Here is a 22,095-nt window from a genome sequence, read left to right on the forward strand (position 1 = left end):
CTTGTGACATTTAAGGGAAACTGCTACTCTCTCCTCAGTCCCACCTCAACAAGCTGTTGGCATTAACTCAGTGTCAGAAAAATGTGGAAGTGGATCCTCTCCAGGCAAAGCCATCGTGTGACCCTCTCTTGTAATGGCTGTGGGAGGGGATGGAGACCTGTCCTTGGGTGGCTGTTCTGGGACAGAGACACGGGGACTGAGCCAGGCTAGGTGTGACCAAGCTTGACTTTGTTAGAGTTGGATTTTTGTTGCTTTTGTGTCTCTTAAATCCTGAAGTGTGAGGAAGAGCCAGATGGGGTTGTTGAAACCTGTGATTGCTGCTGAAGCAAAGGGCTGGTGAATATCTTCAAAGAGCAGTGGGGTGTCTGGTGGTGCAAGACTTTGTCAGCATGTCTGACTTATTGGTGCAGGCAAGGCTGAGCCCTTGCTTCGGAGAAACAAGTGTACAAAGCTTCAAACGTGCCCTTTTCAGATCCCAGTTTTGATGTTCAAGATCAAAGCCTGTGTATTGTGATTGCTTCCTTCAGCCACAAGAGACTAATCTCTGGTTTGCTCTTGTATTAAGCATTTCCTTTTGTTGACACTACCCCATAGAAATACACACTTCAGCATGGGTATGTAAAGTGAAAGAAAAACTATTCCTAATCCCTTGTGTGCACCTGTAAATCTGTGGGGAAATCTCACTGTCCCCACCTAGAAATCTGCAGTACATGAGGAATGGAAATCGAGAAATGGAAATGTCCCTGTCTCTCCTCATTAGGATATTGTAATGAGCTCTTAACAGCGCTGGCCCTTGCAGCACGGTGTGGACTCTGTGTTTTTCCTTGGAAGGCCAGAGGGCAGCCCGGAGCTGGCTCTGCCCGGGCTGTTCCCGCTGGGGTAGCTCTGCTCAGGCTGCCTCCTGCTCTCCGAGGCTTTTACCGGGCAGGAGAGCGCCTGGCGCTGTGCCCGGGCCGTGCCCTGCGGAGCGCCGGGGAAGGGAAGGGAGGGATGCTCGCATCCCACGGGCTCGGTTCCGCATCCCCTGCCGGGGAGGACTCCCGGGCTCCGTCCCTCCCTTGCGGTGCAGGACGCGGGCGGCTTTGTCGTTCCTGCAGCTCGACAGCCTTGCCCGCGGTCGGGCGGTGCGGAGGCAGCAGATTTTGGGGAGCGGCTGAGAGTGTGGGACCGCGGAGCCCCGGGCGGCAGCGCAGCCCCCGGAGCGGGGCTGTGGGAGGAGGGTGGGTCCCGGCCGGGCCGGAAGGGGCTCTGCTGCCGATGCTTCGAGGCTTTCGGAGTCGCAGCATCCCTCGCAGCCGCACGGATGCAGCCGCAGCGGGGCAGAGCCGCGGCCGGCCCGCCGGCGTTCGGCTGCAGCAAGGACGAGCCCAGCAGGCAGGTCCGGCCCGTGCCGCTGCCACCAGTGCAGCAGAACCTGAACTATTACCCGCAGATCTTCTGGCTGGACGGCTGTGCCGAGGCAGGGGCTCCCTGTCCCCCCGCTGCCCCCGCGGCTCCTTTCCCACCGCCCGTCCCCGAGCGGAGCAGAAAGCCGCGGAACAAGGACAGGGAAAGGAGCAGCGCCGGCTTCCTCGTGATGTTCTTGCTGATCCTGGTGGCCTTCACCGGAGTGGGGCTGAGCATATTTAAGATTTTTCACCTGGAGAAGGAAGTGGATGAGCTCAGAGAGGTGAGGTCTGCCTGGCTGGGAGCAGGTCCCTGGGGAAACGGGGAAAAGGAGCCCTTGGAATGAATGGTGGCTGAGATGCCCCCAGGGGGCACGGTGGTGACATTTCGGTGGCTGCTGGCACAGAGGAAGGGGGTGCTTGTTCCCCTGGGGGACTGCTGTATCGGGACATCCCTGCGCTCCTGAGCGCTGCCAGCTCTCTCCCTGTGTATTTCTCAGCACTTTGCAGCCCCCCATGGAGCCAAATCCCGGGATTTAACCACTGTCAGAGGCTGCTCACGCTCTAAGCCAATGTCCCTCTTCTCTCTTGCCAGTCTGCCAGCGCCGAGCACATCCCTCCAGCCTCTCAGAAACTCACAGGTGAGTCCATGCCTGCAGCAGGAACCCAGTGAAATTGGAACTTTCCACAAGAACCTGCCAATTTTTCCAGATTTCATTTGGGGGGGGGGGGGGGGGGGGGGGGGGGGAAGTTTCAATTTGGGTGGAACAATTTAAAACTTTGGTTTGAACTTCCAAACTATTGCTTTTCTTTTGCATTCCATGTTAATGTTATAAGTGAGGATATCCTTTTCAAAAATGGTCAAGTCAGAAAGAAATTTTCAGTCCTCTTGACATTTTTTCCTAGCTCTGAAAAGTTTTATTTTTCACCCCCTGAGAAGTTTATTAATTAGAAAATTTCTTTTCAAATTTGTTCTGATATGGAATTAAAAAAAAAAATAAATAGCAAACTTCTTGGGAAAGGGTTCTTATCAACTCCTATACCAATAAGTTTTCCCCTTTAGGGGAAGGGCAGCCCTCATTTGAACTGGATGCTCAGTGCTCTGACCACAGGCTTCTTTAGCAGAGGCTGAACATAAATAATAAACTTTAATTTCTTGAGGGGTCTGGATAAAGATATAGAAACAAGGAAATAGTGTAAAGGAGAAAGGGGAGCGGGGAGGAAAATTTAATTGACTCGAGAAAAGAAAAGGCTGCTTCTGAAATTAAAGATGAAATAGATGTTCAGAATCACTGAACAGAACACCGAATCACTGGAATGGGCCCATCTCTCCAGAGAGAACTCAGCCCTGCAGGGCAGGCAGAGCCTTCCCAGCTGTGCTCTCCCTTCCTGGGGACAGTCCAGTTCCTGCCTCCCAGTGGGATGGAGGGTTTGCAGGGTCTCAGGTCCCCCCTGCTCTCTGGGCTGACTTCTCCATGGAGCTCATGGCCAATGTCTTCCCTATCTTTGTGCAGGGCAGAGGAAGGAGGTGAGGAGGGCAGCCCATGTCACAGGTACGTGTGGGATAGCAGGGCTGGCACCTGGGGTGGGTCAGAGGGTGCCATGGCACCTGGGGTGGGTCAGAGGGTGCCGTGGCAGCTGGGATGGGGTCAGAGGGTGCCATGGCAGCTGGAACAGGATCAGAGGGTGCCAAAGCAGCTGGCATGGGGTCAGAGGGTGCCATGTCTGGAGTTATGAGGAGCCCACCCCACACAGGCTTTGCTGCTCTCCTTGTGTGACACGTCTGTTCTGATGGTGGAAATTTGCTCTGCAGACAAAACCCTCCCCCTCACTTATGCTTCTCAGTGAGGCCTGGCTTTGCCTTGGTTTTTGGGGTGTGCAGGGCAGGAGCGGCACTGGGGCTGGCATTGGTGAGGGGTGAGGCTCAGGAGGACTTTCCACGCCGCAGACAAGTCTTGGAGAACAGCTGCCTTGGGATGTGGGGCGTGACCTGAGCAAAGAACACCCAACCAAATGTACTTCCCACCATTTTCTTTGGTCTTGTTTGGGCTTCCAGGCAACCCAGCCCAGCAGGACCTGCCTCTGGAGTGGGAGCCCACCTCTGGCCATGCCTACACCAGTGGCATCCAGTACCACAAGCGGGGGCTGCTGGTCAGCGAGCCGGGGCTGTACTTCGTGTACTCCAAGGTGCTGTTCCGCGGCAGCGCCTGTGACAGCCAGCTCCTGTCCCACGTGGTGTACAAGAGGAACCCGGCCTCCCCGGGCAGCCTCGTGCTCATGGAGGACAAGGCCACCAACTTCTGCACGGGCCAGAGGATGTGGGCCCGCAGCAGCTACCTGGGGGCTCTCTTCAGGCTCAGGAAGATGGACAGTTTGCACGTCAATGTCTCCAAAATCGCCCTGGTAAACTTTGAGGAATCCAAGACTTTCTTTGGTTTGTTTAAGCTTTGAAATGGAGCGTGGCTGGCAGCCCCTTCACACGCACACCCACACGGATGTGTGAGGGCTGAGTGCTGCCTGGGCACCACAAAACCCACCCAGAAACCATGTTTGGGCTTCAGCATGAGGGGATCCAAGCAACTGGGAAAGGCTTGAAAGCATCAGGGCTGTGCTGCATCAGCCTGAACAGAATTGCACACGTTCTCCTTACAAAAACCCCAACAAACTCAGAAAGTCGTGTGCTGAAAACCCTGCTGGAACTCACTACTTGCTGCCTGAGAAGATGGTGGGACCTGCTGCTCCCCGTGGTGTCACAGCTCTGCTGGGGACAGCTGGGGGGTGTTAAGGAGGTGTCTGGGTCGTGCCACGACACCGCAGTGGTGTGGGGATGAGCAGTGTGAACAGCTGCTCCCCCAGCCATGGCTGGCACTGCCCAGCACTGGGACTGCTGTAGCACAGGCACCTCCTGCTAGCTGGGCTGGGAGAGGCGCTGTGTTCATTTTCTGTTAAGCTATGGACTGTTCCCATCCCAGGAAATGCTCCCCAACCTCTTTATTTAACTCATCCCAAGTGCCTTGCAAGGAAGATGCCAGGAGCAGCAGTGTCCTGAGGGATGTCCCAGAAGTGGCAGTGTGACCACACCATGGTGGTGGAGATGGTGGGGTGGCCATGGGCTCTCTAAGCAGCACAGCAGTGCAGGGCAGTGGGGCTTGAGGTGCAAGCAGCATCTCGGGCCCCCTCCTGCCCCTTCAGCACATGGGGGCCTGCTCTGCCCCCCCTTCCTGATGCAGCTGGTGACATCCTGGCACCTGTCAATTGCGTGACTTTGGCTGGGCCCCTTGCCATGAGATGTTCTCTCCTGAGAAAAACACAGATGGTAAATATATATTTTTCTAGTGAGTGATGCTGTCCTCTCCTCATTTGGTGCAACAGGCTGGGCCATGGCCAAAGCACTGCAAGGCCTCTGTGATCAGGGCTCAGTGCCTCAGTCCTTCTCCAGCAGCGTGGCAGAAATCTCATCCCTCTTTGCTGCCCGCTTGGCACTGCACAGTGCCCTTTCCATGAGGCTTTGGAGCTCCAGCATGGAAACATCAGCATCTGGGGCCTGGGAAGCTGTGGTGTGGGCAGCACAGAGCAGGCAGCCCAAGCCCATCAGGAAGGGGCTGATCTCAAACCACAGCTTAGAGCTGGAGAGGAGCCAGGCACTGGTGGCTGAGCAGAAGTGCTGCTGTCTGTCCCCAAAGGCTCCACCTGAGTGACCTCTGGCCCCAGAAGCACTTCTCACAGAGGGCAAACAAGGGCAAAGAAACAAATTGGTGCAAAAAACCCCCAAACCCTATTTGTTCATCCTGGTGTCAGCTCCACGGGGTTCTACCCCTGGGGCTGTCACAGCCACCAGGCAGGACACAAAGGCTGCAGCTGGTCCATCACCACCTCTGCCCCTGCTCCTGCCCTCCTGCAGCTCTGCTGTTGCTCTCAGTGAGGGTGGCTCCTCAGCAGCCTGCAGCATTTTTTTCCTTTGCCACTGTGCTGCTCTCAGCTCGGTGTGGTTTGTGTTGTCTGCTTCAGGGAAGTTTATTTCTTTGAAACTTCTCAGTGGTCTGGCTACTTCTGTGGCCAGTGGGAGGGGAAAACTGCAGCCCTGCTCACACTGCTGATGTTTCCACTTCATTTCTCAGGGTGGAAAATATCTCAACAGGATGAAGTTCAGGGGTCTTCTGGCTTGACTTTTTCTCTGCACATATCAGAGGGTGAAACTGCACAGCACAGGGATGGAGCTGCTGGATCTAGAACTTTCCAGGAAAGGCTGGAAATTGCTGTCCTCTTCTGATTGCTCTTTGGGCTGTGCTGCTCTCCTGGTGATGGGACATCCAAGTGGGGAGTGGGAAGCTCTTTGTACAGGTGTCTCTGCAGCCAAACCAGCCAAGAACCCCAGATGCTTCCCTTTTTTCTGGGGAGCAGCCTGGAGAGAGGCAGGGCATTCCTGGCCCACAGGAAACCTGTCCTGCTGCTCCTCTGCCTGCTGGCACGGGGTTGGCAGGGCTGGGAGGATCCCAAAGCCTCTCTAGGTCACCCCACAGTAACCATGCAGGCTGTGGCTGCAGTTAGCTCTGGGGCAGGATGAGCTCTGGCCCTTGGGTGGGAATGAGATCTGTCCTCACCTGAAATGCCAAGGGCACCCCAGAGCTGCACCTTTCAGGGGCAGGGGCACAGAGGGGTGGGCAGTGCTGTTACAAACAGTTCTGGTCCTTCTGAGGAGGGCAGAGCTGGTGCAGGACCAAGCTGGAGTTCCCAGGCTTGCTCCTGGCTCGGGCACAGCTGCCAGTGGGATGGGTTCTGCTCTGTGATCCCTCTCTCAAACATCCCCTGGAGTGCCCATGCTGAGCTCCTGGGCTCTGCCTGCAGGCTGGGAGCGAGCTCATGGCAGGATTGGACCTTTTCAATTCATAAGCTGCTTGTGCCACAGTGACTTTAATAAAGTCATTAACTGATCTAGCAAATTAGCTGCTCATTTAAAGACTTTTTTGCTAATTGTTTCCATTAAATACTCAATGAGTGTTTAATGCTGACATTAGGCTCTCTCAGGCTGAGAGAGTTGGTGTTATTCAGCCTGGAGAAGTTTCCAGGGAGGCCTCAGAGCCCCTTCCACTGCCTCAAGGGAATCCCAGAGAGCTGGGAAGGGACTCGTGACAAGAGCATGGAGTGACAGGAAAAAGGGAAATGGCTTTAATGTGAAAGGGTACAGGTTTAGATTGGACATTGGGAAGAAATTCTTCCCTAAGAGGGTGATGAGGCCCTGGCACTGCTCAGAGAAGTCGTGGGTGCCCCATCCCTGGAAGTGCCCAAGGCCTGGTGGGATGGGACTTAGAGCAAGCTGGCCTAGCAGGAGGGGTCCCTGCCAGAAATTGGGGTTGTTGGAGCCGTCTTTAGGCCAAACCATTCTGTGATTTTTAATAGCTCTTGGGCTGTACTTAAAATTTTTAAAATATGAATTTTAATTGGAATGTACCAAGTATTTTGTTCTCTCCCCAGCAAGGGAAGGGTCTGTGCACGAGAAAGGCTATCCCAGGTGCACCAGCAGGACTGAGTTTTGGGATGTTTGGGTTTTCCCTGCCCTGCAGGCTGTGGTTGCAGTGCTCTGAGCTGACATCCTCTCCCCTGATGGAGCAGCCTGGGTCAGGTGTGGAGGTGCCTCAGGAGTTTCAGCACCATTTACAGGCTCCAGAGACCCTCACTCTGCAGAGAACGTGGCTGACAAGAAGTGAGGAGCCCAGATCATCTCCTGCTCAGAGTTCTCTGGTCTGCTCCCTCTGCCTGGCACACAGACAGCTCCTGTGGGCAGCTGAACCCTGCCCAGAAGGTGCCCATGTGTTTGGATGTGCAGCTGCCCAAGTGGGGCTCTGCATGGCAAATATTTATTCTGTTTGTTCAGCACAGAGAGCTGCTTGGCAGAGATTTAGCCTCTCTTGTGTCTGATGTGCATTAGATGCTGTATCCTATTTACCTGAGACCAGGTTCCACTGCCTTACAAACCTTGTGTAGGCTCAGGATGGGCTGTAACCCATGGGTTACATCACAGACTTCTCTTTTAAATCTCTTTTTACCTCCTTTTTTTCCCCGAGGCCAGCCTTGGGCTCTCTGAGTTTCTGTTACAATGTCCTGTGTGGTATCACTCCTTCCAGCCTGAGGAGCTGCACAGACTGTGGCACATTTTTACCAGGTTGGGAAGGAGATTGTCTGGTGGTTAGAGACAGGAGAAAGGGAAGAGGGGTTGATTCAGATATTGCTTTTATTCTCCTAGTGCTCTGACACACAAGGGTATTACATCATGGTTACAGAAGTGGAATTTTAGGCATGACTAAGTGGCTGAGGTTCAACGCAGCAGAAAGGAGGAGATGAGTAAAGACAGAGTAATTTTGCTGCAAGGTGAGGCAAGTTGCGTGTGAATTTCTGGTTGATTTTAATGACTAAAAAAAAAAAAAAGGAAATGAGGAAGAAGAAAAGCTTGACAGCTTGTCGCTGATTGATCTCTCTGGGTAATGAGGAGAGCCAGGTGCTCTGTTCCTGCACATGGCCTGTCCCAGGAGCTGTGGGAACAGGGACAAAGGCTTTCTGCTCTGGGGACTCCCAGGTTTGATTGGAAATGAGCTGCTCATTTCTCTAGGTAGCAAAGAGACTCAAAGCTGCAGGTGGAATTTCAAACCACAACATGCTTTCCTCTCCCTCAGCTGCCTCCCCATTCCTCAGCAGAGGCTGTGAGAGAATCACCTTCTCTCCCCTCTTACAAACTCACCACAGATATTTTATTTTAACTGTTCCTCTCTCTTCTTCCCATATTCCACAACTAGTTTCCTTCAACAACAGTTGAAAAAGTCTCTCTGTCCAGATTTGTTTTGTTGTTGGGGATTCCTCTGGCTCCCCTTGGTCAGGTCATTCCTGGGGACTGAAAGCCAGCTGGTCACCTAATTCCCTGGGGAATTCACCTTGGACAGCTGCCCTGGCAGGGGAATAGCTGCCTTTTGAGCCATCTGAATGGCTTCCAGGACTGGACTGCATGTTCTCCTCAGCTCTGAGCTGGGGACATGCATTTCCCCTGGAGTTTCTCTCTCCTCGCTCCTGTGAGGTTTATGTCAACACAGAGGCAAAATATGTCAGAGAAAAAGGCATCAGACAGGAATATTTGTGCCTCCTAATAAGATTTCTTCATGAAGAAGAAATTGAAATTATCTGACATTTAATTTTCATCACAGTTCTGAAAGAGAAATGCAAACCACGGAAGATAAGAATGCACAAAGGCAAATGCCATTTTCTCAGATTCCCTGCTTGACACCAGCAGTGAAGGAGCAGGAGGATTTCAGCACATTCAGCAGTTAAATCCCATTGCTGCACTTGGTTTGAGCCAGGGTGCCTTGGCTGACTGCTCTTTTTCCTTAAGCAGCAGAAGGAAATGATCATTTTGTTTGAAATCTCCACTCACATCCTGTGCAGACCCCGCTTGCTGTGCTGGGGGAGGTGACTCAGATAAGGCTCAGATGGAAAGAAGGGGATGGTAATTTCCAAATTCAGTTTGAACCATCCTGAGGTCCTGTCTCCCTGCCCTTGAAGAGTTTATTTTGTCACCACATGCATTTTATTCTGCACAGGGGGTGTTAGTGACAGGACAGGCTGAGATCCACCTGCCAGTTGATGCATCCATGTCTCCAGAGCCCTCCAAGGCACAGGTTAAACACATTCCAGAGCTGTGGGGTTGCAGTGCCACAGGACAAGTGCCAGGGCTCTGCACAGGATCCCTGCAAGGAGCAGAGTAGCACCTGCACAGGTTCCTGCTGCCATCAGACTCTTTGCTGTGGGCTGCTGGTGGCTGTAGGTGGCACTGGGAGCTTCTGCCTCTGTCGAGTTTTTATCTTCTTTTTTGCCAGGGTCAGGATTAAATGTCTGAGATGGAATTTCTTGTTTGGACCCAGATGTTTATTAGTATTGTATCCATGCTACAGTCTCACAAACCCTGAGCTCTACAGCACTTCACTCTAACAAAATAAAAATGGAGCCCTGTCTCTCTCTCTCTCCAAGGCCTTTTAAGGATAAACTGTCCAATTAAGAAATGACACCTGAATTATTTTTACTTTTAACCCAATAATCAACCACCCATGGTTCTCAATGTGGACTTTTTTATCCAATTACACAAAACCACCCAGACCCATGGAGAAGAAGGTGAAGAAGGACCAGTCACTGCCCTAAAATCTCCTTCTTGCTTTATAGATATTACTATATTCTAGAACCTTAAACTCTAAGTTTTCCACCCTGTGATATCGCACACTTCTGATCAAACTCCACACCCACCATCCCAGTTCTATCATTCCATTTTGGAAGCTTCCCCACAGCCTTAGGTCAATGCAGTGTTCTCTTGGGGGTCAGAGCCTGTCAGCACAGAAAGTCTAAAATTCTCAGCAGCCAGGGTTCCAACATGCCTCCAAGTGCTGATTTCTCTCTCCTGCAGGATGCTACCTGAAAGTCTTGACCAGCATTTCAGCCAAAATTGTTCCACTCACTGCCATCCTTTATCTCCCTGCAGACAAAAGTAAGCAAAACCCCAGCCCTGGTGCTTGAAGGAAGCTGGAGGATGCACTGAGGGGACTAAGCCAAAGAACTTGGGGACATGGTGGCAGCCACCAAGGCTGCCATGCTCAAGAGTGCTGCTAGGAACATTGGGGCTGAAGGCAGAGTTGCCAGCAGCCATACAACCACTCAGCTCTCAAAAAACCCCTAGAATTGGCACTTGGCAGCAGTGCTTTGGTTTCAGCTGGCTGTCTGGGAGCCCCAGGATTGCAGGGCACTGAGGAGGAGCTGCCTGGGAGCCCCAGGATTGCAGGGCACTGAGGAGGAGCTGCCTGGGAGCCCCGGGATTGCAGGGCACTGAGGAGGAGCTGCCTGGGAGCCCCGGGATTGTAGGGCACACAGGAGAAGCTGCCTGGCTTCCTGCAGTGCCTGTGGTGGGGCCATGGCCAGCACCAGAAATGTGTGTGGAAATGATGTCAGGGGGGAGCTTGTCCCCCCCACCAGCCCACAGCCACTGAGACAAAGACAATAATGTTCTAGGAATGATGTGGCTTAGAGAAAAGAAATTAATGGTTTCTGTCTTAAACCCTTGTCTCTCCAGGAACACCACTTAGACAGCAAGAGTTGCTTCTTTGTACAGCCTTCTTTGGAAGACTGACCTTTTCTTGTCACCAAGCTGCTCTCCTTTGTTTTCTTGCAACACTTTTCTAGTGGTTTGTGCCCTCTGTAATTCGGGTACCACTGTTGAACACTTTGCTTTTGCTCTTAGGGTGTGAATAGCTCGTGCAGAACCATTGAATCACCTGCAGGCAGAATCCATCGCGTAAGTGTTCGGAAATTCAGCCCTTCTGTAACTGCTTTTTACTCATCTCATTCTTTACTTCTGATTTCCTCTGTGGCAAAAAGAAAAAAAAAAAAAAGATAGCTACCCCTCTCCTGAAGACCTACTTTTAAAAAGTGCTATTTCCTGTGGTCTCCAGGAGCACATTAAACACAGAAATGTGAAGCAGCTCTGTTCTTTCTGGCTGAGTGTAAAAGGGTTGGGCAGTGAGACACGGGTGACTTCCAGCAAACCCTCAGCCTCCCATGGAGCTGCTGGGTCAGCTGGCCAGAGCCTGTTGAACCCCTCCCTCCCCAGGCCCTGCCAGGGCTGCAAAGGATTTTCTGCCAGAGATGCAGGTGGAAATTATTTCCCCCCACACACACCTCTCAGCATCCCTGCATGCTGAATGGGGCAAGCAGGGCTGAGCCTGGTGTGATGCACTCAAGAGTCCCACCTGGTGTGCTGTAGAGGAGACACCTGGCTGGACACACCTCTCTGTGCTTGAAATTTCTATATTGGGCTGACCCAAATCAGCTCCCCCACAGCCACTCTCACTGCCCCTCCTAAACAGCACAGAAAATGAGTAGGAAAGGCTCATGGTTGGGATAAATGCAGGTAGAGCACTTACCCTCACTGCCAAAACAGACTCAGCTGGGGGAAACCCATTTATTGTCAGTTCAAAGAGGCTCCGATGGTGAGAAACAAAGACAAAGCAACGCCTTCCACTCACCTCCAGCCCATTTTTTCTGCTTTGTGCCTTCATTCCCAGCTCCTCTGCCTCCCCAGCTGATAAAACCGCTCCCTGCCATTCCTCCCCCATCATGCATTCTCCTGCCATGGTGGGGATCCTGGAAGGTGTGAAAAATGCGTATTTTATGATTGGCTTTTCGCAAATATTAAAATGAATATTATATGTGTTATGTTAGAAAGCTATGCTGTATTAATTTTCTTAAGTAGTGTGTTAAATATAGTTTTAGGTTAAAACATAATGTTAAAGTAGAAACTGTGCTATGTAAGATACTTTTTTTTTTAAGAGGACTTGCACCAGATAGCAGCCACAGCATACCTAAATCTTTCAGAGAAAGAGAATTCATTGCTCCATTATCAGAAGAAACGAAATTCTTCCCGCCTTGCTCAGCCTTCAGGATTAAGAGGAAGAAGGTGACACTGACCAGACAGAATCCTTTGTTTGAATGGAATTTATGTATAATGTATGAGATGTATAATGTGTAACAGGCTGTTGTTTTTAAATGTTAATCCTCTGTTAACTGTGGGTCCTTTTTCGGGCTTATTTTGCCCAGAAAGAGGTGCCTGGACTGTCCATAACTCTTTGTTTTTATTGTCTCATATTGTCCTTATCTCAACTGTCCAAATTTTTATTACTCTAATTTTATTACTGTTTTTATAACCATTTTATTACTATTAAACTTTTAAAATTTTAAAACCAAGCAATTGGCGTTTTTCACAAAGGGCACTCATGAGAAGGGAGGTTGGGGTGAGCACGCAGGAGGCTCTGGAGGTGGCTCTGGAGGAGACAAGCAGGGCTGTGCTGGCACAGTGGATGACGTGGCTGAGCTGCTAGAAGCTGTGGCAAACGGTCTGTGTGGAAAGTGACACTCATTATTCGTTAATGAATGTGATCATTGTCTGTAGACGGGCATTTTCCTCCTTAAATGAAGCAAACCTACCCATAATATAATCTGCAGCCAGCCAGGGCAGGTAAAACCGTCAGCTCTTCAGCCAGGACCCTTGAATGGTGCTGCATTTAAATTGGCAAGGAAATGGAATGTAATTGTTCTGCACTTGATGTAATGCTTTTATCTCTTGTCTTAGTGAGTCCCCCAGTATCACTCTTAAAGCCTGAAGGCCTGGAGGACTTCTATGAGAATTTCTGTTTGTTTGGTGGTCTGGCTGGAGCCACCTGAGCTGCTGGAGATGCACCAACCTGAGCCCTTATGTGTGTGCTGAGGAGAGGGTGGTGGCCTGAACTCTGCCAAAAGTCAAATTTCTGTGCTAGTGGCTGGAAAGGAAAGTCTGGATAGAAACCAAGAAATGCTTCTTTTTAGTAAGGAACAATTCAGGGCAAGGAGGGAGAACAAAACAGATATAAAATGGTTCCCTTCAGTGCCTGGTTTCTGGGGACACTGGTCTGAACTGACTCTCAGTGCACGCTTTGTGAGTTACATTTTCAGCAGAAGGGTGATGCCTTAGGATTGTAGCTGTTTTCTATTTTTCATCTATTTGTAATCCTGCAGTTCTTTAGTGTACAGCTCTAAACTCCATATACAGTGTGAGCTGCTGCTTTCCCATTTTGGTCAGACACAACAATTCCTCTCCAGGCCTGGGAATCAAGGGCGCCTCACTGCCTCAGGCCTTGAGAGATGTAACTAAAAGTGAGTTGTGGGGAGAAAACTTGGGTAAATTACTTCATTACCTGAAGCTGTAATTGGAAGATTAACCCCCAATATGCAAACAAATCAAACTTATAGAAGTGTGAAAACCTGCGACCCGTTGTCCATTTTGGGTGGAGGCCCTGGGAGGCTTTGTCTGCCCTAAATGTACCTGAAGGCCCTTCAATAAATAGAACTGCTTTTTATTCTCTTAATTTTGTCTGGCCTCTGTTTCTAGGGAGCCCCAAAAGGCATCAAGGGGAGCAGGACAAAGGAGCACCAAGGCTGCAGTAACCCCAGGGCTGGAGCCAGGGCTGTGAGGGGAGGCGCAGGAGAGCTTTGGCAGGGGCTCCATGCCGGGTGCAGCGCGGCTCTGCCAGCAGGATCTCTGCTGGCACAGGGAGAGCTGGGCAGCTCCCAGCTGCCTGGCACGGGCACCACTGACAGCTGTCCCCGTGTCCCTGTGTCCTGCCTGCTGCAGGAGGAGCTGTGACACCCCCTCAGCTGCAGGGCTGGTGTGGCACTGTGACACAGGGCTGTTACAGACAGCCTGGAGACACCGAGGCCCAGCTGATTCATCCTGCAAACGACTCTTCACTGGGGAGGTGAGTCACAGCTGAGGCCTGGGGGGACAAAGCCCATCCTTCCATGTGGATAGAGCCCATCCCTCCACGGGGACAGAGCCCATCCTTCCATGGGGACAGAGCCCATCCTTCCATGGGGACAAGGTCCATCCTTCCAAAGGGACAAAGCCCACCCTTCCACAAAGGCTGGACTGCTGGACCCTTCCTGCCCCAGGTGCTCTGGTTCCATGGCCTGTGCTGAGCTGAGGACCTTTGGAAGCTCCTTCCTCGCCGCTGATGAGCGAGGTGCCCGCCTGATCCTGCTGCAGGGCCCATTCCCTGTGAGCAGGGATGGTGCTGAGGGTGTCCAACAGCCTCCATGGGCTGGGCTCCCCTCCATGCAGTGTATTCCCTGGCCTGGAGAGCTCCATGTGTCCCGCAGGGCCGTGGTGACTGCCCTTGCTGCTCCCTGGAGGGTAGGAGGTGACAATCAGAGGTTTCCATGTCACCTGGTGGTGGCAGGGGCAGGAGCTCCAGGGTGGGATGACACCTGCCAGCACTCTGCTCTGCTTGTTAGCCCTGCCTGGCACAGGAGGCTGGACAGGGATGCCCCAGAGAGCCTCTCTCACCTTCTGATCCTACGGCTCAGTGCCAGGTCCCAGCTAGACCTTTCCCTCTCTGTGCATGTCTCTGTGCCCAGGGTGATGCTCTCAGGCAGGGAAAACCTCCTCCAGCAGCCAGGGAGGAGGAGGGGAGGTGCAGGAGGGGATGAACAGCTCCTCCCCACTGCAGACACCTCTGGGGTGACAGATCTCTTCCAGCTGTAGGTGCTCCTCACTGTCCCCAGTGACGCCTCTCTGCCACCTGGAAGGGGGAAAATAAGCAGCAAGAGTGACAAACATCTCAGGGCCTAATGGCACAGCAAATACAAACAGAAAATGTTTCTTTATTTGGTGGAAAGGCAGCTACAGGAAACCAAGCCACGCTGGGCAGGAAGCAGAGGTTACTGAGGACCGGGACAGGACAGCCAGTGGGGTTGTGTGCTTCTGGTGGTGGTGCTGCTGCTGATCCAGAGCTGTCACCACCTTAATTCCTGACAGGGGAGCCTCAAAGGGCTTCCTGAGGGGCAGCAGGGATGAGACACAGTGTGCTCTGCTGTGCATCCTGCACCTCCCAGTCACTGCTGGACAAGCTTTGTTGTTGGAACCCTGGTTACTGAGAATTTTAGACTTTCTGTGCTGACTGACCCCCAAGAGAACACTGCATTGACCTGAGGCCATGGAGAAAGCTTCCAAAATCGAATGATAGAACTGGGATGGTGGGTGTACAGTTTGATCAGAAGTGTGTAATATCACATGGTAGAAAACTTAGAGTTTAAGGTTCTAGAATATAGTAATATCTATAAAGCAAGATGGAGGTTTTAGGGCAGTGGCTGGGCCTTCTTCTTCACCTTCTTCTCCATGGGTCTGGGTGGTTTTGTGTAATTGGATAAAAAAGTCCACATTGAGGACCACGGGTGGTTGGTTATTGGGTTAAAAGTGAAAATAATTCAGGTGTCATTTCTTAATTGGACAGTTTATCCTTAAAAGGCCTTGGAGAGAGAGAGAGACAGGGCTCCATTTTTATTTTGTTAGAGTGAAGTGTTGTAGAGCTCAGGGTTTGTGAGACTGTAGCATGAATAAGAACTAATAAACATCTGTGTCCCAAACAAGAAATTCCATCTCAGACATTTAATCCTGACCCTGGCAAAAAGAAGTTGACTTGTCAGGAAAGAAGTTAAGACTTTGTCAGGAAACAGCTCTGCAGGGAAGGATCTGAAAGTCATGGCAGCTTATAAACTGCTGTGATAAAAAAGCATGGAGGCCTTGAAGGCTGAGGAAAGGAGGCTCAAAGGGCACTGTTTAAATGAACACCCTGCTTTCCACCTGCAGACCTGCTGAGATGTGACCTTACCAAAGTGGGTTTGGGCAAAATCATACCCAGGCTGCTCTGAGAATGTTAAGTGGGAAGCTGAATTCAGAGTAATCTTAAAAGTAAAACCCCCAGGAGACTCCAAAGTAGATTAGGATCCAAAGAAGCACTGGCTGAGTTCAAAGAAGCTGGAGGTGGCTGTTGCCAGCATTGAGTTACTGGGGCTGCTCACCAGGTAGGCCCAGGAATGTCACTTCCAGCTATGTCCCTGAAAAGCTTTAGACAAAGTGACATTGAACTGCTCAGGGACTGGAGCCCTCCCAGTTCTTCTGAAGATTTGTCACATCATCCTCTTGGGACCAGTGTGGGTTGAGTGTGATATGAAGTGTATCAAATGGAAAGTTTTAGGTTGGTTCATCAGCAAAGTGATGGGAAGGCAAAGGGCCCAAGCACACAGAAGAGAAATCCTTCAATACCTGGATGGATTTCAGCCTTCCCTTGCTCTTCCTCTGCTGTTGATAACTCATTTAACTGAGATATCCTTGCCCAGGGATCACTGCTCTCTTCATGGCCCAGCATACAAAAAATTGTCCCAGAAAAAGTCAGGAATTTGTAACAAAACTGTCACAAGCTTGGGAAGAACTATGTTTTTTGAGGAAGTGGCAAAAGCAGGAAGAAGTGAGAGGAGTTTATTGGATTTGCATGGCAAGGTTTTGGTAGCAAAACTTTGGTAGTTAAATTCTACTTCAAAATTAACCATGGTGGGGAAAAAATAGAGAAAGCTTTTACCCTAACTAGAGAAAGGCTTGAGATCCACTGATGAAAACCAGCCTGATCTGGGTGAGAAATGAAACACCTGGTGATCAAGTAGCCTGAGGAATTCTGATTTGCTCATTCTCCACACCTGTGTGGAATACAAGGCACAACAAAGCTTAATTGCCCTGATTGGGCAAATTACTGAAGTGCGGTGAGGTGGCTGGGAGCCAGTTGCTGTGCTGGTGGGAGGTGAGGCTGTGTGCTTTTTTGCCTTTTTGCTTTAAATTCTGCAATTTAACGTTCCTGCCTGGGCCAGTGCATGGACTTGGCTTTGCTGTGGGTGTTTGAAAGTGGCCTGGCTTTGTGTTAAGTCACCTCTGGCTGCTGAGGCAATGCTCCGAAAGGAGGCTTGGAGTGTTAATAATGCACCAAATATCTGTTTGTGGGTAGAGGCTTTTGTGCGACCCAGAGCTGTGTGGATATCACAGTGTCACTCCTTAGAGCCACATCTCCAGAGCTCTTTGGGACAGCTGCTGGGACTGAGGCTGGACAAACTCCAAAAGCAGCAGAATCCCAGTCAACAAGGAGTGATTTGTTTCCCTCCTCTGCGGCTGACACCTGGAGAGCAGAGGGATCGGGGCACTTTGGCTCTAAAAATCTGCAGTTCTGTCTAGGCTGCCCAGCTGCAAGAGCAGTGAAAGCTGTGCCTCTGTGCCCTTGCAGCTCCATAGTGCCCTGTTTGCAGGCCCTGGGGCTACGAGGTTTTCAGCACTAGTCACAAAGATATTTTTCTGCGGTCAAGGCGAGGCTCAGCAGCAGTCACACAGGGATCAAACAGTGTTTACAACAAAGGAAGCCACCTAAGAAATCACCCTTGATGACTCTACCTGATGAGAGAGCTCTGGAGCACTGTCGCTCCCCCAGGCTGACACACATGGGCCAGAGGGGCTAAAGGGTGTGTACCCCAGTATGGGTACCTCTAGGGCAGCATTCCCAGCTCTCCTGCCATCAGCCCACTGGAAGAGGGAGCATTCCCAGCTCTCCTGCCATAAACCCACTGGGAATTGGCTGAGCTGTGCCGGGCTGGAGGGGAGGCAGTGATGGAGCTGCTGTGGACATTGCTGAGTGAGGTAAGGGCAAAGACGGGCTCTGCTCCAGGGTGGGGTTGGCTGCTGTGCCTGGTGTGTTTTGGATCCAGCAGTGCTGTTGGGGGACACCTCTGTGCAGCTCAAGCTCCTCAGCAGTGTCTGATCAGAGGCAGTGCAGTGCAAGTGCTTCCCCTGCGAAAGCTGATCTGGAGAGATAAGATACCAGGCAGGCATTTCCATGAGACATAAAACAACCTCTTTTCCACCTCCACCACGTTTGTTCCGTGCCCTGGTGGAGGGAGATGAGGAGGCAGGAGGGCTGAGTGGGTCGAGGTAAAGGCCAGTGCTGGCCCAGGCTTTGGCAGCAGCCTGGGAGTGCTCTGCAGCCTGCACAGGACATGGAACAGCAGCAGAATTCACAAGGAATGGTTGTCCCAGCACTGTTTGTCAGCAGCCCCTGCAGAACTGGGTCTTTGAACTCACCATGTGCCTTGTCTTGTCCTGCTGTGCCCCAGCTGAGTGTGCTTCTATCCTTCCCCTCTCTACAGTGAGGCTGGAAAAGGGCAAAGAAGCTCTGTGCCTATTGAGGAGCTGTAGGGGATGGAAAAAGCCCTCTCCATCACTTGCTTTGAAATTATTATTATTTTTTTTTTAACCATTGTGTTCTCCCCTTGGTTTCTTTGTGTGTCAAGGCTGAGCATCTTCTGGACAGGGAGCTCAAAGCTGTGCCCAGTGCCAGGCTGTGCTGCCACAGAGGGTAAATGTGCTTGTCCAGGATTGCTGAGGCTGCATAGTGAGAGCTCTCTTCCCATAAGTGCCTGGGAAGGTTTTTGGAAGGCTGTGAGTGAGGAAGGCTCACTCCCTGCAGTGCTGTCTCCATCCTGTAATGCCTCATGCTCTCAATCTGTGCTGAGGTGGTTTCTGCCACTCCTGAGATGCAGAATTTTGTTTGAGAGCTGTTATTTTTATGCATGTAATGAGCTTACTTAAAATAATCAGAGAAATACCATTTCTCTTTTCAAGGCCCTGTTCTCCTGCTCTAAAACTCCCTGCTTGGGCAAAAGCATTGCAACTGCCCAGGCTCAGTTATTTGGTCTTTTGCCAGGGGGACACGTTTGCCACCAAGCGTGGGGGACAACATCGTGTTTATTTCCAAGATAACAGACAACTTTTCATTTAAATACGTGTTTTAAAACCACATTAGTGGTTTACTTTCCCAAGTTGGCTGGTAAAGGGAATAGATTTTTCTTTAATCTGTTGCAAAATCCTCCCCAAAGGTATAAGAATGTTTGTTCTAGTGGGAGTTCTGCTTTTAGAACAGCAAGATTCTTGTGATGCCTTTTCCTCTGAGGTTTTGCATTTTTTCTGTTTGGTTTTTTAAAGTTATTTGTAATTTTTATTTACTTATTATTTGTAATTCTGTGAACACTGCTGCTGGTGTCAGGGGTGTTGAGAGTATGAATGCAGGCAGCCCATCTGGGTGGCAGCCCTTGCTGTGCCCGAGGTGGCACTGGCATAAAGAAACCTACTCCATTTGTGCTGCCCCGGGTTAGAGGCTGGGAAAAGGGAGGCTGGATTCTCTGGAGGAGCACTGGGAAGGAGCTCTCTGGATGCCAGACAGTCAGGGAGAAAGGGAAATGTAGGTGTGGGGAATGAGAAAATCAGGATTTCTCAGGCTACTAAATCACCAGGTGTTTCATTTCTCACCCAGATCAGGCTGGTTTTCATCAGTGGCCTTTCTCTAGTAAGGGTAAAAGCTTTCTCTATTTTTTTTCCCCAAGAATGGTTAATTGTGAACTAGATTTTTACTACCAAAGTTTTGCTACCAAAACCTTGCCATGCAAATCCAATGAACTCCTCTCACTGCTTTTAGTGCTTCCCCAAAAAATATAGTCCTTCCCAAGTTTGTGACAGTTTTGTTGTAAAGAGCAGGGCACAGGACCCCAAACTCCGAGAGGAGGTGCTCACCACTCTTGGCACAGGGGCAGGGAGAGGTGCCAGCCGCTCTTGGCTGATGCCATCAGCCTTACAGACGCCCAGATAAGCAGGAAAAAACCCATCTTCGCGGTGATTCTGCCTCTCGGTAATCACCAGCAGCATCTGCATTGTTTTTGCCCTGCCCACGCCTTTTACGTCTCGCAGCGCTGTGACTCACGCTGTGCCCCGCAGGAAGCCGAGCGCTCACCCCGCTGCGAGCGGCTCCTCCTCGGCCTCGGGGGCCCGACAGCTCCGAGGCTGCAGCTGCAGGGCATCCCCTCCTCCCCAAATTCACTCGGGAATTGTGCTCGGGAGATGAAGGAGCCACGCTCCTCCTCCTATAGCGGCAGGGTCTGTCGCTATAGGACCCGAAATAAAACGACGCGAACACTGGAACCGCCAAGGTAAAAGAAGGGAAGTTTAATTTCTGACTCCAACATTTATAGATTTTCAAGGGTGACAGTGCCATCTCTCCAATGACACTGGACAAACCAATAGTCCATCAAATTTCTCCTCCTCCAGAAGAGAATGTAAAACAATTATTTACTGAAAAGTGCGTGAGAAAGTTCATTACAAGAATGTAAACATCAGAAGGCTTAGAAGAATTTAGAAGTACAGGGTGACAAGGGTCACCTCTGCAGGGATCCCTCCCGGGGTGGTTTTTCTCTTCCCTGCTTTGAGCTGGGCTTTAGGGCTTTTTGAACCCTTTGAGGGCTGTTCTGCCCTGTGCTCCAGCCCTTTCCTCGGCAGGAGCTGTGCCTAACACACTGTCATACAGCCACCAGGAAAACGGCACCTTGTGCTGCAGTCTCCTAAGTGGCAGGAATAGATTGCAGCTGGATGCAGAAGAACTCTGTGAGCAGGAGAGGCCTCCTCAGGGCAGCTGAGACAGAAAAATACTTTGTTTTTGTGGGTGCTGTGGGACAGGATGCCTCTTCCACCACTGGAATCAGTGGGTGCCCCAGTGCTGAGCAAGCTGTCATCTGTTTCTTGCTGAGCAGAGGTGTCACGTAACACCAGAGGAGTTCAGAACCTGCAATCCTTTGCTTGTTGCCATCTCCATTTTCCAATTTGCCTCTATCCTTTTGAGCTTCCTTCTTGTAGAAACCTCTTTGCCCAGCACCTTAGCCTCTGTTGTGCTCCCTGTGCCTTGTGTGGCTGCACTACCAGGAGTACAGCCAGGAGCACCAGGAGGACAAAGAAGTCTGTTCTGTGAGTGCTCAGAGCTGCATTTTCTGTGCACAGCAAGGTGAGGATGCCCTGGGGGAAAGCCTGATGGGAATATCCAGAACAGGGTGGGAAGGCTGTCTCTATTTTGGGATTATAGTCACTCTAAATAACTGCAGAAAGCCAAGGCAGGCTGTAGGTGCAGAGGCTGGTATGCACACAAAGCTGCCAGGGCAGTTCTCTTGCTTTTTTTTTCATGTGAGATTTTTGCTTTGGCAAACGAGGGGGAGTTCAGGATTTCTCTGGTCTCTCCTGGTGGTGGTGTCCAGCTGGTGACCCGTGGTGTTTGACTGTAAACTCTGAACAGTGTGAATCCTCAGTTATTGCCATCTGCTGCCCCCACCACCCTGTGGAAATGACTGAAATAAGACTGAGTTTGCTGGGGGGAGGCAGACTATCCTCATTTCTAAGTGGAGATGTAGAGACACAAATTAAGGCTGAATTAATGCCTGTTTGGGTATGCCAAAGAATCTGTCATGGTGGTGTGAATATTACTTTCCAGCAAGGTGTGTCAGAACTCAGTGTGTTCAAAGCTGCCCTGCTCTGTGTGAACTCAGTGCTGCACCTCCATCCCACCAGGGGATGGCTGCCAAAAGTCACAGCCGGGGGTGTGGGACAAGGCTGAGCACGGCGATGCCTGGGGCATGCCCTGCAGGACACAGTTTTCCAGACAGCAGTTTCCCTGTGAAATGGGTATTAAGGTGTGTATTGGGGACCTTTCAAGTATCTCGGGCCACAGAGGGAAATACAAGCTCTTTAAAGCTGTCAGGGTCCCAGGCCCGTGGTTTAATTCTTGGAGAAAATCCCTGCAGGACACAGGGAAGAGCAAAGCTGAGGTCCCTGCCATGGATCACCCAGTGATGCCTTCAGTCCTGCCACTTTGGGGGCTGTGCTTGCTGACATCTCCCATTTTTGGGTTTCCTGTCACTCCTCAGTGCTTTTGATTTTGGGCTGGCAGGTTCAGTGTTATCAGGGCAGTGCCATCCGTTGTCTTTCCTGTGTGCAGGGATGCACAGATGTTTATCAGATGTGCATCAAACAGACCGTGTGCTCCCTCCTCTTACTGTAAAAACTGAGCTCTCAAAAACGCCCCGAGCATTTGGTTTGAAACAATTTGTTTTGTGGCCTGGGCTCCCTAAAGGTACCAGGGGAGCAGAGCAGGGTGGGATGGGATTTGAGGCGTTTGCTTATTTAACTGGCAGCTCCTTGGGGTCACGCAGGTTTGTTCTGAATGTGGGGAAGCCCGACAAGGGGACACGCCTTGGCTCTGCTGTGGCAGCGCAGATAAAGGGTGGAGTTTGAGCAGAGGCCACTAGATGTCTGTACAGACCAGGCTGTGACCAGCAGCGCTCCCAGCTGCAGCTTTATTGACTTAGCTGAGCCCGGATTGATAGCCGGGGGTTGCACTGGCAAGCTAAAGTGATGTCCTTGGGGTACTCTGCTCAGATTTTGTAAGAAAATCAGTATTTAACAAATAGG

The 22,095-nt window shown here is 51.1% G+C and overlaps 1 protein-coding gene across 1 annotated transcript; it reads left to right on the plus strand.

Annotated features, from left to right (window-relative positions):
* The first annotated feature begins 389 nt into the window (after positions 1-389).
* FASLG (Fas ligand) lies at positions 390-4,688 on the plus strand. The gene is made up of 5 exons (XM_041478904.1): positions 390-410; positions 1,070-1,669; positions 1,981-2,043; positions 2,905-2,938; positions 3,442-4,688. The coding sequence occupies exons 1-5, from the start codon at positions 390-392 to the stop codon at positions 3,834-3,836; spliced, it is 1,113 nt and encodes a 370-aa protein (XP_041334838.1). The 3' UTR covers positions 3,837-4,688.
* Positions 4,689-22,095: the final 17,407 nt, after the last annotated feature.

Source organism: Pyrgilauda ruficollis, unplaced genomic scaffold (genome assembly GCF_017590135.1).
Source record: "Pyrgilauda ruficollis isolate IOZ18807 unplaced genomic scaffold, ASM1759013v1 scaffold47, whole genome shotgun sequence".
Lineage (NCBI taxonomy): Eukaryota > Metazoa > Chordata > Aves > Passeriformes > Passeridae > Pyrgilauda > Pyrgilauda ruficollis.

Excerpts from the sequence above, each read along its gene's own strand:
- FASLG (XM_041478904.1), top strand. The coding sequence starts at position 390 with ATGTCTGACTTATTGGTGCAG. Across the intron at positions 2,044-2,904 it reads CAGGTGAGTCCATGCCTGCA|AGGAAGGAGGTGAGGAGGGC; the intron begins GCAGGAACCCAG and ends TGTGCAGGGCAG. Across the intron at positions 2,939-3,441 it reads GAGGGCAGCCCATGTCACAG|GCAACCCAGCCCAGCAGGAC; the intron begins GTACGTGTGGGA and ends TTGGGCTTCCAG.